The 15,000-nt window shown below is 46.3% G+C and overlaps 1 protein-coding gene across 2 annotated transcripts in view; it reads left to right on the plus strand.

Annotated features, from left to right (window-relative positions):
• igsf21a (immunoglobin superfamily, member 21a) overlaps positions 1 to 15,000 on the plus strand; it is a 208,573-nt gene that overhangs the window by 184,960 nt on the left and 8,613 nt on the right. Inside the window, exons 6-8 of one of the 2 annotated variants that reach the window (XM_042090358.1) lie at positions 1,067 to 1,559; positions 10,639 to 10,739; positions 14,567 to 14,759. In XM_042090358.1, the coding sequence (XP_041946292.1) occupies positions 1,067 to 1,559; positions 10,639 to 10,739; positions 14,567 to 14,759 (787 nt within the window). The remainder of the gene's footprint in view (positions 1 to 1,066; positions 1,560 to 10,638; positions 10,740 to 14,566; positions 14,760 to 15,000) is intronic. The other variant, XM_042090359.1, reaches the window with a different exon arrangement.

Here is a 15,000-nt window from a genome sequence, read left to right on the forward strand (position 1 = left end):
GGCACCGGCTTACGTCAGACTTGTTTACATTCATTACAGTTATTTACCCAGTAGAGAGAGTGGCCCCTGAGGTTGTGTAGAAATCAAAGCATGCATTGACAATTACTACACACACTCACACACACACATACACACACACACAAATGTTAGAGGGCACCATGGAAAAAAAAGAAAAGAAAAAAATCCCAACCCGGGGACCCTCCGATATGCAGTGTGTGTAAAGTAATGGCTCTTTGATCTTGGGCAAATTGAATTCACATGTCCAAAGGTCCCAGAGCGGACGCAGGATTCGGCTCTTCCACTCTTCTACACTGTGTACATCAACATAGGGAAGAGAAAACTCAAAATGTAAAAATGGGGGGGGGGGGGGGGGGGGGGGGTATTATATTTGATCTTAATATAAGAGGTTTGCAGAAGACATCCAGTCAAATGGTTTACCAGCAATAGCAATAGATTCCCATAGCAGTATTATGGAGGCACAAGCTATTTAGGATATCATCAAATAGTTCAGAATCATTGCTTAAAGCCCTGCATAGCCATGTAATATCTTATTCTTATTCTGCTTGTAAAATGCCGTCTTTATGCCTTACTCATTTTTCATTAATGCCACCACTTTATCTCTCCTTTCAATTTAGCATTTATCCTCTCAGGCATACTCTCTCTAATTCTCTCTCTCTCTCTCTCTCTCTCTGTCCTTCTCACATTGTCTCTTTTTCTCTCTTTCTCTCTGTCCAGTGTACCGGTATCTACCTATCTATGTATATGTCAGTCTTCTTACATTCACTTTCTACATACATACATGCACATATCGTCCCCTTAGAATTACATTATAAGCTGCTATCTGACATTTTTGTCAAAAATTGAGTTATTGACATATTCTTATTTTCTGACAACTTCATAAAGTGAGAAGTTGTATGCGTTTTAGGACATTATCTCTAAAGAGGCTTGTTACACTTATCAATATAACTCTATGGAATTCTAAAACGTAGCTTAATATCTCCAAACTACTCACAATGCAGATGGAGCCTTATCATTTCAAGTCTTTCTCCCTCTTTCTCTCTCCCAGGTGTATTTTAAGCGGGATGGGGAGTTGATAGAGGTCATCTCGTACACCCTGCCCGGCGACGAGGGCGGAGGAGGCGGCTCGGCGGCGGTGCGCGGGGCCCGGCCACTCATCAGCCGGGACCTGGACGACACCAAGCTGCAGAAGTCGCTCTCGCTGCTGGGGCCGGACGGGCGGCCAGGGCGCCTGTACACGGAGAGCCCGAAGCCCCGGGGCGGCTTCACGGCGGGTCAGCAGCCGCTCGGCCACGAGCCCAGTCCGGCCACGGAGGTGATCCCGGAGACAGTGGTGAACCGAGAGTTCCCGCGCTGGGTGCAGAGCACCGACCCGCTGTACTTCTTCAGCAGCACTCACGTGCCGCAGAGCGACGGCTCGGTCATGGTGCAGGCCAAGCTCACGTGGACACTCAACCCGCAGGTGGACAACGACGCGCTGTTCAGCTGCGAGGTCAAGCACCCGGCACTCTCCATGCCTATGCAGACAGAGGTTATACTGGGTGAGTACACACACACACACGCAAACACACACACACACACACACACACACACACACTCACACATATACACACATAAGCTAGAGGTCTGCACTTCCGTGGGAGTAGAATAGAGTGCGGTGCGGGACAAGTTTTGAAAGCTCTGTGCTGGTGGGATGAGAGAGGTGCTTTTGCAGGAGCTGATTCCCTCAAAATATATATGTGCATAAAATTAAATATAGAAATGATTCAAGTAGTGTACATAATTATAATTCAGATGGATGTTCTGTTTGGCAGAAGAAAAAAAACAGGCTTCAAGCAGCCTAACTGAAGGATGGAGGAAGAGAGCACCACTTGTAGGCAGGTAACCTTCATTCAGAACCAAGAAACTGGCATCTGGCACTCTTCCTTAGTTGTGTGTGGAGTCAAGTGCTCCTTTTGCGAGACAGAAAGCAGAACTGAAAGTCCCTCCTGCATAGCTATCTTGTGTGGGCTTTAGCTGGTGGGAGCGGGACATAATGACAAGAAATCACACATTTTTGTGGGAGCAGGACAGAATATTGTAGGAGCAGGCAGGCAGGGCCGGATTAACCATTAGGGCAACTGGGCACTTGCCCAGAGGCACAGGACCAGTAAGGGGCCCTGGGCACAGTCAAAATATTATGTTTGATCACGTTACAAAGACAGTCCGCACTTCCCTAATCATATGCAGATTTGTGCAACCCGTTCGATCAAAATATTATGTTAAATCACGTCAGAAACCATGTCTGTAGCTGCCTGCACAAATGCTGCCTGCCGTCAGCTTTGACACTGACACGCTCAGTGAGTGAAGGCGAGCTATCACGTCGAAACAGTTCATAACATCCAGACTAGGCTACTCGTCGTGTGGAGATGTCATTTTAGGTAACGTAGCGGTTTCTTGAACACAATTGAGCAGTTAGTCCACACTTCAACAACCTACAAACACAAAATCTACTTATGTCTAAACTTTTGAGTGTAGCGCAGTAAGCACACACATAATTTAGTGGCTTTACGCATAGAGCGAGCGCATTTGTGTTTGTTAATGCCAGGTATAGATTGCAATCTAATGCAGACAAGGCTTACATGCTATGAATATGACACACGTTTTGACCAGAGACGAAGCTAAAGGTGAATATATTACTGGATCAGCAGGTAACGGGACGTGAGAGTGCTCGCATGGCCAGACTCACTAATCTTAAAGCACAACCATTAGGTTACAGCAGCTTTGACAACCACTGATGGGCTGCTTAGAAAGACTTTAGTTTCTAGGTGATAGCCTACACAAACGAAATTGATTTCTGTCGATTAAACATCTTATCAGTGCAGATTTATTTATGGGTATCCTCATTTATTGTGGTGTCCAAGTTGTTAGTGTTTGATTCACGCATGCAGTGTGTGGTTTGGATGAGCCAGACGGGCAGCTTGCCTGTCTTTAGCTTAACGTTTCTGTCCAGAATTGCGTGAAAAACGTTCAATTAGCTGCCAGAATTCAAAAAAATTCCTCAAGGAGAAATCCCCGATTTTGTGTACAATTTTGTCTACAATTCCATCCATTAGGCTACCAAATTTCAGCTTGTAGGCTAGATGATCAATGTTTTGCCAATTTTTAACAGTTTTCAAACTTTTTCAAAATGGTAGGCTAATCCATGAGAAACAGCACCAAAACATACGTATCTGTAGCCTGTTAGATTGAGGGTTTATGAGGGCGCTGTAAACACTGTGTGCTTGTTGGCTATTTGCCTGCGTGCGTGTGTGTGTGCTGGCGGGGTGGGAGGGGGTCCCATTCTGATTTTGTGCCCAGGGCCCGTGGTCATGATAATCCGGCCATGCAGGCAGGAGCAGGACTGCAAAGTCTATACTGCGCAGACCTCGAAGTCCTATGTCATGTTGTCCTTGCCTTTTCAGACAATACACACATGCACATAAATACACAAACACATGCACACACACCAACATACACGCACATACGCACACACAAACAAGCCCTATATCATGTTGTCCTTGCCTATTCAGACGATACACACACATACACATACACACATGTTACCCTGAGTGCTCCCACTTATGTCAGCACTGACAGATGCACTCAGAACAACACTGATTTCTATTTGAGCCTTAATTGTGTTACAGCCAGGCAGATTGCTGGTTTTAAAGGCAGAAGGCAAAACCGTGAGTGACTGACAGTCTAATTCATTGCAATGTCTGATGCTAGATTGAGTTAAGTTACAACCGTTATTGAAAAAGTCAGCCCACATTAAGCAATCCAAGTGAGGAGCCGCGGAACACATTTGGACTTGACGGTTCCGCACCAACTGCGTCAGAGCCCGTTGTCTATTTTTACAAAACCTTACGGCAGACACCTCCCGCTCTCTTCGTATTGGGTTTTTGTCGTTAAATGCAGAGGGCTGGTTTGTTTAACTGCAAATAGAGAGGAGTGCAAAGCACTACTAACGCTAACGCAGCATGGCTAATGACTGCCTTGAGTGCACGGGCGCCAATTTCTGCTTTTAACGCTAAAACAAAGATGGCCTCCAGCGGAATCCATTATCACTTCAAAGGCGGGCACCGCCATGCCACTCTTCCTCCCCGCACTGGTGGCAATGAGAGGGAGGACGAGTGATGTGTCACTGACAAGATAAACAGAGACTCCGCTCTCCTTCCCCTTTCTCCCTTTCTTTCTCCTTCTCTCTCTCTCTCTCTCACTCGCTCTTTTTCACTGGGAGCACCGCGGACAGTGGAGAGGCGGATGCGGGTCGGGAAGAGGAGAGTGCAGCTGCCAGCGGACACCCGTGGTGCCAAGTGTGGGCAAGCCCCCCACTCTGCCCCATACCCAACCCCCTCTCTCTCCCTCCCACTCATGTTCCCTTTCATTCTCTCTCTCTCTATCTCTCTCTCTCTCTCTCTCTCTCTCTCTCTCTTTCTCCTGTGGAATGCACAAACCTTTCAGCACTGAGTGTGTCGCAGAGGAAAGGACAACCACTTATTACCGCAATCATCTTTTACACACACACACACACACACACACACACACACACACACACACAAACACACACACACACACACACACCAAGCCCCACTAGATTTACTACTTTGTTTCACTTCATTGAGAGAGTTTTGGTACCCTCCATTGGGAAATGTTTTGTAATGGGTGTAGACTTTGTATTATAATTTTTTTTCCCCTCAACTTCCTTTTTGCTCAACGATTCCAGGGACACCAGGGACACCGAAACACTAGGGCACACTAGCCCCACTAGACTTTTACGGAAGCATTTAGTTTGGTCCCCGGGGAGATGGAGACAAATTGACAAGCGTATTTTTGCGGTGCATCTGGTCTTTAAAATCATTGGGCAACCCTAACCAGTCACATTGAACAGGGATTTCTAATGTTACTTCTTCGCCTAACCTTCACAAATAATAATAATATCAATAATAAGGATAATAAACTGCATCATCAGTCAGGAAACAGTCTATTTACCTTTGCTATATAATTTTGCTGTATAATTTTCTTCTAACTGCAATTTTTTATGTTTGCATGTGATACTACCATTTACCACAGCAATTTTGAATCTAACACCGCCCCCCTCTCGTTGCTGTTTGGCCCGGCATCCAGGAAATGTCAACGCAAGAGGAACCGGACTAGTATTTCATTGAAATGAAAATGAGCAGAGATTGCAGGCTGGCGGAGCCAGGCTAGAGTTATGTTGCTTGCTGAAAGGGATTTTCCTCACTGTGTCGTTAAGGCATCCTTTTGATGAGGCAACATTCAAGGATTAAAGAGTCGAATTTGTGCATGTGCTGGACCAGACACATACCTGGCCAGAGAGACTGCGACTTATCGCCGCCCAAAATCAAATGTGTGTGGGTGTGTGTGCGTGTGTGTGTGTGTGTGTGTGTGTGTGTGTATGTCTGTGTGTGTGTGTGTGTGTGGTGTGTGCGTGTGTGTGCGTGTTTGGTGTGTGTGTGTGTGTTTGATCCCCATCCCGCTCCCTTGGCACCGCTGCCCCACCCCGGCCCACCTCCCCATCGTCCTCCTGCCAGCTCGCGTGGCCCTCACCCCTGGCCTCCAAACACTGTGACCTCCCCCAATCTGTTCCTGGAGCTCCCATGCGCTTTATGCAGAGCAGCAGAGAGAGCATTGGCCCGACATGCCTGCTGGAGAAGTGGCTCACGGAAAATGTTGACGACACACTAAAACCAAGGACAAACAGCTTTAAGGCACACTGGTGTGGGAAAATTGCATTTGCCTGTGCTCTGAAGAGCAAAATAGAGAACAAGAGAGAGAGAGAGAGAGAGAGGGAGAGAGGAAGAAGGAGAGTGAAAAGAGAGCAAGCAATCTTTCTCATACTCCTCTAGCTGGCGAAAGAAAAAAAAGGAAAATGCACTGAGCGTGGTGCCCCAGAGAAAGGCCTTGCTAACTGTCACAGGCTTTCATAGTTTGACAGAGCTTTTTTGTCTGCGGCTTTTCAAGCTATTAATTTAACAGTAGCTACTCGCTTTGCAGGAGCACAGAGTGCTGCCTCAGACTGTCTCCGTTGCCGTCCGGAGAATAGCGAACAGAAAATGTGCATTTGTTGATTTTAATTGGAACAAGCTTAAAATTCAAAGCATTCGCAAAAAACCTGGCTGTAGTCTGCCAATGGCTTAGGGGGTGGGGACGGGTTGTGTGATGGTGGGAGTTATTTTAACACTGTGAATTGGAATTCCCCATTGCAGTGCATTATGCTGTACGGAGGGTGGAAAAACGGTGTGGACAGCGTGGAGTTATCTCTGTCTTCCACTTTCTCACAATCTCTCAAAACCATCTCCTTGTGTCTTTTATGCTGTTTTTATTCAGCATTTTCACCATGAGCATGTTTATATTTTCTGACCAAGTAACAAGTGCAGACATAATGTTTGGCTACTGTAATAACCTTGCCTGCTCTCGCCTGTACTTTGAAGAGACTCCGCTCGGCGATAGGCAGACAGTCGTCGTGCCGTGATTGTCCCTAGAGATTATCTCCTCCCTGCGTGGCCTTCGAGGTTTATGTGATTTGCTCACCTGCGTTTGCCCAGGAAATGAAAAGCGAGTCATGGCAGTGGCCAGGAATGATACATCTCCCAGCGTTTTAATATTCCCACAGCAGATGAGGACAGCTTGACAATGAACCAAAGCGCTATAACACTCACTGCATATTCATTAGAGCCAACCAGTGACTCTCTCTACCTCTCCCTCTCCCTCTCTATGTGTGTGTGTGTGTGTGTTTGTGTGTGTGTGTGTCTGCGCATGATGGACTCCCACACTCCTACCAGGTTTAAAGTGATAGTTGCTCTACTTCAATATCCTTATTATTGCAGTATGCCAGCAAAGCTATGTTTTCTCTCTCTTCCTCTCTCTTCCTCTCTCTCTCTCTCTCTTTCCTTGGCTCTGTCTCTCCCCTTCTCTCTCTTCACAGCCTCTGCTTCAAATCCCTTGTCTATCAGTCATTGACAGGGCCCCAGATTTGGAATTCATGAAACCAGCACCCTCTTATAATTAAACATCACCTCACCACCCAGGATTTGCATGGGCCACAGTTTCTCTGATTCTGCCGAATCAAGCAGTGCTTGAGTCTTAATCTTACACACAGTGAAAGGAAATGATCTGTTGCTACAAGAGAGTGATGATAATGAGAATGTTCTTTCTGTGTGTGGTGTGTGTGTCTGTGTCTGTGTGTGTGTGTGTGTGTGTGTGTGTGTGTGTGTGTGTGTGTGTGCGTGGATGTGTTTCTGCTTGTGCATGTTTGTAGTTGTGCCCACCTGTGTATGTGTGCACTGCAGAAGTGCGTACTCATGTGTGTGTGTGTGTGTGTGTGTGTGTGTGTGTGTGTGTGTGTGTGTGTGTGTGTGTGTGTGTGTGTGTGTGTGTGTGTGTGTGTGCACTTGCATATGTTTGTTTGCCCTGTAGGAGACTTCAGATTGTGTGTCTTCATAAGTGTCTTTGTATTCCATGGTGTGCTCTCTGAAGCCTTGATACAGCGGAGAGACAAGTGTTGCCATGGAGCTGCTGATTGCAGGGTTGTGCTGTCAGCCCCTTCATTTCTAACAGCTTGTCCTAACTACATGCGACCGTCCAAATGCTCTCTGTCCACACTGAATCCCTTAAATATGCAATTCTACTGTGCAATGTTTCTCGTCCGGTATAGCGGAACATTGCAAGTGACAAAAAAAAGAAGCAGTAGGGTGTAGATTCTGACCAAGTAACAAGTGCAGACATAATGTTTGACTACTGTAATAACCTTGCCTGCTCTCGCCTGTACTGTGAAGAGACTCCGCTCGGCGATAGGTCGTCGTGCCGTGATTGTCCCTAGAGATTATTTCCTCCCTGCGTGGCCTTCGAACTGCTGATTGCAAATTTGTTGTCCAGGAAATGTTAGCACAACATGAACATCATCAATGAAAATGCACATTGACATAATAAATATGCCTTGCAATTCATTTTATTTTTGGAATTTGAAAAAAGTTGAACTTACAGAATGAAAACAAAGTATGAAAAGGATGAATAAAATGAAATATTGCATAACAATTCCAAATTTGATCAATTCAAATTTGCCCGCAAATCAATTCAAATGGAATTTCTACAAAAGCCTTGCTTAAACTCAAGCCTATAATGGCAGTGGGAAGAGTAAGCTATGAGCAGCCTTAGTTAAGTCCCCTATAGTGCAAAGACGCTGGCTGGAAGTGAGTAGTGAAGAAGCGTGAGGTTTGCTGAAGAGGGCTGTTGAAGAAGTCATTCCCAGCGTGGCGGTGTTGTGAGAGAGTGCCAGCCGGTGCATTCAGAATGTTAGACTGGCATTAACCCCAGGGACGTGACAGTTGGGCTCGCTGTGTGGCCACGGCCTGTTGGCCGGCCGGTCGGCCAGTCGGCGGGGGCCACCGGGTGTCAAGTTTGCACCGCACGCTGTCACAAAACCAAAACGGATGACGTGGGAGGCCAACTGTTCGTGCTGGAGCATATCCTAGAATTCTCTTGAGCGTCCATTGACAATAACGCGCTACCGTTGCCATCGCCCTCCCCTGTATTAACAGCTTGGAGTCGCGTGTGACGTCTGTGTGACAGGTCTGCTCAAAATAGTTTCCGTGGAGTAAATCTTTGGGCGTGCTGCTGCTGCTTATCTCAATGAGTCCAAAGAGTAGATTGGACTAAGCGTATTTATTATGCTTCGAGAAAGACCTGGCATGCTTGAAGGCTGGACAGAAGGCCATATTGATTGTCAAGCCTTGGCACTTGGTGAAGAGAGTTGTGTCAATCCGCAATGTTTCCTCTCTCTGCTTTCAAGATTGCTGTGTTTCTTATCCCCACCATACCCCCACCCCGCGCCCGACAAATCAGTGTGTCCATTGACTGCTGATTCTTGTTTGACAGGTTCTTAATCTTTCTTTTGTATGCAACATCACATCCATCTCTGCTCCCCATTGATTCCATCACTAATACCCAATTTAATTTTGATGGTATTATTTTTATTGTACTATTTTAAAAGACTGAGAGTAAAGCAGACAGCTGAGGTTTATTTGCAGGGGTCTCCTCCATGACATGATTTATGTCAATAACGCAGATCTTCAATCGCCATTATGCATGTGGGTACGGAAATCACAATCCATTGGCTAGCAGCAGGGGGGAATCGTTAACAGCCTAACACCACACACTGCTTCATTAGCCTTGGTGGACAGCTTGGGATTTGATTGATGGGTATAAAGCATCATTTGTTGTTTTAATACACTCATACCCGGCTTAGACTGGAGTGGCATTGGGGTGGGGAGGATTGGTGGGTGGGCATTACAGATGAATCTACAGCACCAAATTTACAATTTAAATTCATGGACAAATGTTCTGGGAGATGATCCACTATTCTGTTACATTCTTTAATGATACTAGTCCTGGTCACTAGTCCTAGTCCTGTAGTATTCTGTAATGATACTAGTCCTGGTCACTAGTCCTAGTCCTGTAGTATTCTGTAATGATCCTAGTCCTGGTCACTAGTCCTAGTCCTGTTGTATTCTGTAATGATACTAATACTGGTCACTAGTCCCAGTCCTAGTTCTAGCCCATTGTCCACTCCTTCTCTCTGGCTCCACTTTTCTACTCTGGCTCTTTCACGTCCACTGATTACATTGATGCCCATGTCTTTTGCTCTTGTCTTTTGATGCTGTTGGTCAAGTGCGCCATGCCAGTTCTCTGTTAAAAAAGAGTAATTGGTCATTGTATCGTATCATTCTTGGCCTTGGCACTGCCTCCCTATAATAGTCAGGGACAATTCTGCTGTGGAAACTTCCTCTCATCACTTTCACAGGGTTGTGAAATCGACAACTTATCTCCCTCCGTGTTCAAGACATCTTTGGCTCTTCAAAAGGTCACAATATAACTCTTTCTCTCACTCTTTCTCTCTCTCTCGCTCTCTCTTCTCACCCTCTTTCTCTCTCTTTCCTCTCCCTATCTCTCCTCTCTTCCTCTCTCTCTCTCTCTCTCTCTCTCTCTCTCTCTCTCTCTCTCTCTCTCACTCTCATCCTTTCTTTGGGACCAAATTAAACCCATCTGGGGGCTTCCGTCCATACAAGACAAGGGATTTAATTCTCGGAGTGTTCCTTATCTCGCCGCCTCCACACTGCTCCCTTGCACGGCCTGTTTCTTCTCCCTCGTAATGAGTATCTACCCAATTTAGCTCCTTGTCTCTCTGGGGGAATACGATTCGCCGGCGCCCTTTTGGATGAAAGGGCCCCTGAATCCCCACAGCTGCCGGCCTGTGACCTTAAGAATCTCAGGCCCGTGACCCTGCCGTCTGTGAAGCTGTGGCGAAGCCGCTTTAATTGATAGAATGGGGCGCTCGCCTCGCTTGTTGTCGTCGTGCTTGTTTCATTGTTGCGGAAGGGATGTGAACTTGGTCCCTGGCTGAGGCCGCTGTCATGTTGTGCCCGGGGGGGGGGGGGGGGAGAGATGATGTCCACTGTTGTTTCTTGTTTTTCACTGTCCCTTTATCTCTCATTTCCCTCCCCTCTCTCTCTCCCTGCTCTCTCTGTCTCTCTGTCTCTCTTCCTCACTCTTCTCTCTCTTTCTCTCTCTTCTACTCAGCGGCTCCTAAGGGGCCCAAGCTGCTGATGACCCCAACCCGAGCGAAGGTAGGGGACACAGTGCGCATCACTGTTCAAGGATTCCAGGTAGGAGCTCCTGTGGTAAGTGCATGGGGTGGTGAAACCCGGAGCCCAGTTCAGCCAGGGATATGCGGAGCCAAGAGGGCTAAATGCACAGTTAAGCCTGCTCAGCAATCACAGCTCGCTTCTATACAGGCCATTCTTAGAACTCCAGGGTAAGCAATATACCACACACATCTGTCAGATTTACATCTTTACCGTGTGTGTGTGTGTGTGTGTGTGTGTGTGTGTGTGTGTGTGTGTGTGTGTGTGTGTGTGTGTGTGTGTGTGTGTGTGTGTGTGTGTGTGTTTGTGTGTGTGTATTGTGGAATCCATTCAGGGAGCCTTACAGCTTCGTAGCCAATAAATCAAATGATCCCAATCAGTCAGTCTCTATTTGAATCACAGGCAGTCAGGGATTGTAAATGGGTGGAATACGTTGGCAAGGCAAGAGTTTCTCTTTTTTTGGTCTCTCTCTCTGTCTTTTTTTTTTTGAGCGCTGTGTAATGATAATGCTCCGCTCAGGAGATCCGCCTCGCCTCCTGTTTTTACGCTTGCCATCCCCCTGCCACAAGGCATCGGAGGGGATCTGATTGGAAATGAATCGCCCGTACCGAATGTGCTTTGTTTATCTACATCTTTGCAGCTTTGCAGGTGTTTCATTCCTCTCACATACCCCCCACCAACCCCCTCATCTGGTTAAGCATACCCATCAATCTCACTCAGGCCAGCAGGCGCGTGTATCGTGCTAGCCAGCATTGTCTGCCTGTCAGGCAGGGCTGGATTTACTCCCTCAGTAGCCCCTTAGCCTCCACCTAGGAGAAGTCAAGCAAAGGGATTGTCACTGTGGAACTATCATTGTCTGCCAAAAAAAAAAAATCCTTCCCTCATGGAAAAAAAGACAAGAGAGAGAGAGAGAGAGGGAAAGAAAATCACATTGCAGAGACAAAATCCTGCCATCTCCGTGGGACAAACGAGACAGTGACGGTCTTAGAGACAGGTATTCAGGTTGGGAAGAGGATAGGGCACTGATGTGCTGGCGTGAAAAATCATCCTCGCTGCCTTCAGGCCTCTCCCCGGCAAAACCCTTTGGCATTAATCTGAGGATAGATTTGTTTTTTTATCACGTCATTTCTACATTTGTTTGGTCTTGTGTTCTCTTCGTTGCTCTTCTGTTTTTTTCCTGCTTGCATTATTACTTTTGAGATGAGAGCAGGAGACACTGCTTTGTATTCTTTTTGCCTCTGTTCAGTACACCACCTCTCCTCCACTTCTGACAGATCTAATATGTGTGTGTGTATATTGCACCCAGTTTGGTATATGTATTCTGTATATATATTATAGACAACATCTTTGAATGTCAATAAGAATGGTCATTATAAAACAGGCTTGACTGGGTATTGCAGCTAATTGGGACCTGTGAATGGAGCTTTTGGAATGTGAAGGAGCAAGGATATGTCTCCTGTTATCCAAATATACAGGTTAGTAAATAGATAAAAAATATATAGACAGAAATTCTCCCTTATCCTCTGCTTTATCAAGGCTCTGGGGTTTCATAGGATATAGAATAGGTGTTAAGTGTGATTTATCTTTTCCTGCTTCTGCTGTGGTAATATATCAAAAGATCTGTATCCCCTTTTGTTTTTCTTCAGTCTCTAAAGCGTCACTTAAACAGATTGGTTTCAAATGTCCTTTTTCTCTGCTTCTTTTTTGGCCACTTGATTTGATATTTTCTTGAAATTTTCCTTCCACTATGTACATCTTTTTCTCTCTTGCACAGCACATGATTTTTTTTTTATTTGCTCTAAGACCAATGGGGGATATGTGACAAGAAAAGCCTATCACAGGCTTTTCCATTTTTTTAATCTTGATGTGACCCAATGCTACTTGACCTCCTTCAAATTACCAAGATCATCTCACCACTGTCGTAGTGTGCGTGCACGCACGCACGCGCGCGCGTGTGTGTGTGTGTGTGTGTGTGTGTGTTTGTGTATTTGTGTGTGTATGTGTGTATGTTTGGAGGTCTACATTGCCATTCCAGCTCTGCATCTTTGGCATTCTGAAAGGTCATGTGGTCACAATAGAGCAGTAAATCTTGTCAAGTGGATCCTGCGCAACCAGCCAGCAGCTCCTTACTTATTTGGCGCAGGGTCGCCCGAAAGGCGATTTAACCAGATTAAGAGGTGACAAGGGAAGGAGACCTCAGTCCATTCTGAAGACATTGTGGGCTTTCCATGTCTTTCCAATGCACCTCGTGAAAATGGTCGTTGTTGCTGTGTAGGAAATTGCTGTTTAATGTCCTCGGTGGAGCAGCGGCTGACCGCTAGCAGCGGTGTAGCAGCCGCTGGGGTCGGTGGAATGTCTCCCCCTCACTGAATCGGCAGGATCAAGAAAACGAGAGGCGGTTGCGCTTGTCTTAGCATGACCTTTCACAAGCTATCCATCACCTTGTGTTTGTGAATTGCCAGATGCGCCCAAAGCCACTAGTGCCTCATAGACCCCTCCCCCCCATCCCTCCCCTTTTTAAAAATAAATCTTGATATGAATAACACCTTTTCCTTTTGTTCGCCCTTGTGTGGAGGTCACTGTGATCGCTAAAAACCTCCATTACTGTAAATGCTACACACATGCTAGCCTCTGAATGCTAAGCTATGCCAGCACTGCCACTGAAGGTGTTTGGTCAGTGGTTATCTCCTATTTGACTGTATTCAAATGTGTATCTGCAGTCAACTCCATTAGGAGTTAATTTGGCACCTCCGATGCATCCTTGAATGTGAAACGTAAAGTTTAAAAAGCCACACTCTGCATAATGTGTCAAACTAAATGGAGAAATTCTCTACAGAGGATTTTTTTTCATTCCAAACTCTTTTTAAAGTTTAATGTCGTTAACTTGTCATGTCAAGGATTGTATTATTCATGGTTTGGTAGGGCTGAAGGCCTCTGAAGTTGCCTCTTTTTTATTCAGGAGTCTAAAATATATTCTCCTCCACTACACTCATCACAATTCTCTGTGACACACTAACTCACTCACACACACACACACAAACACACACACACACACACACACACACACACACACATACATACATATATACGCATATTCTGCATGCACACATTCTGAACAAACTCACACACACACACACACACACACACACACACACACACACACACACACACACACACACACACACACACACACATACATACATACATATATATATACACATATTCTGCATGCACACATTCTGAACAAACTCACACACACACACACACACACACACACACACACACACACACACACACACCTAAACTCATTCTGAACTCTCTCTCACACACACACACACACACACACACACACACACACACACACACACACACACACACACACACACACACACACACACACATATATATATATACACATATTCTGCATGCACACATTCTGAACAAACTCACACACACACACACACACACACACACACACCTAAACTCATTCTGAACTCTCTCACACACACACACACACACACACACACACACACACACACACACACACCTTTCACACACACACACACACACACACACACACACACACACACACACACACACACACACACACACACACACAATCTCTCTTTGTCTCTCTCTCTCTCTCTCTCTCTCTCTCTCTCTCTCTCTCACACACACACACACACACACACACACACACACACACACACACACACACACACACACACACACAATCTCTCTTTGTCTCTCTCTCTCTCTCTCTCTCTCTCTCTCTCTCACACACACACACACACACACACCACACACACTGACACACACTCCCCTTACACATGCTGATACCCATCCCTTGTCCCCCCTGGCAGAATGAAGTGTTTCCTGAGCCGCTGTACACCTGGACGCGGGTGGGCGGCAGGCTGCTGGACGGCAGCACGGAGCGCGATGGCAAGGAGCTGATCCTGGAGCGCGTGCCCGCCGAGCTCAACGGCTCCATGTACCGCTGCACGGCGCAGAACCCGCTGGGCTCCACCGACACACACACGCGCCTCATCGTGTTCGGTGAGTCGCCCGGTCCACAAACGGCCAGCCTCGCCAAACGGCATCTGGCTGCACCCCAACTTTTCAATTTCATTCATCTGCACATGCATCACTTGGCTCACTGACGTCATCTCTAGCCGTATGGACACTACGTAAGCCTCGAAGGCCTGGAGCCGCATGGATAGGACTATTGATGAAGACACATAGCTACATGATTTCTAAAGTGATTCAAGCAGAATGTAGAAACGTTATTACTTTCAAA

Source organism: Alosa sapidissima, chromosome 4 (genome assembly GCF_018492685.1).
Source record: "Alosa sapidissima isolate fAloSap1 chromosome 4, fAloSap1.pri, whole genome shotgun sequence".
In the NCBI taxonomy this organism is placed as follows: Eukaryota; Metazoa; Chordata; class Actinopteri; order Clupeiformes; family Clupeidae; genus Alosa; species Alosa sapidissima.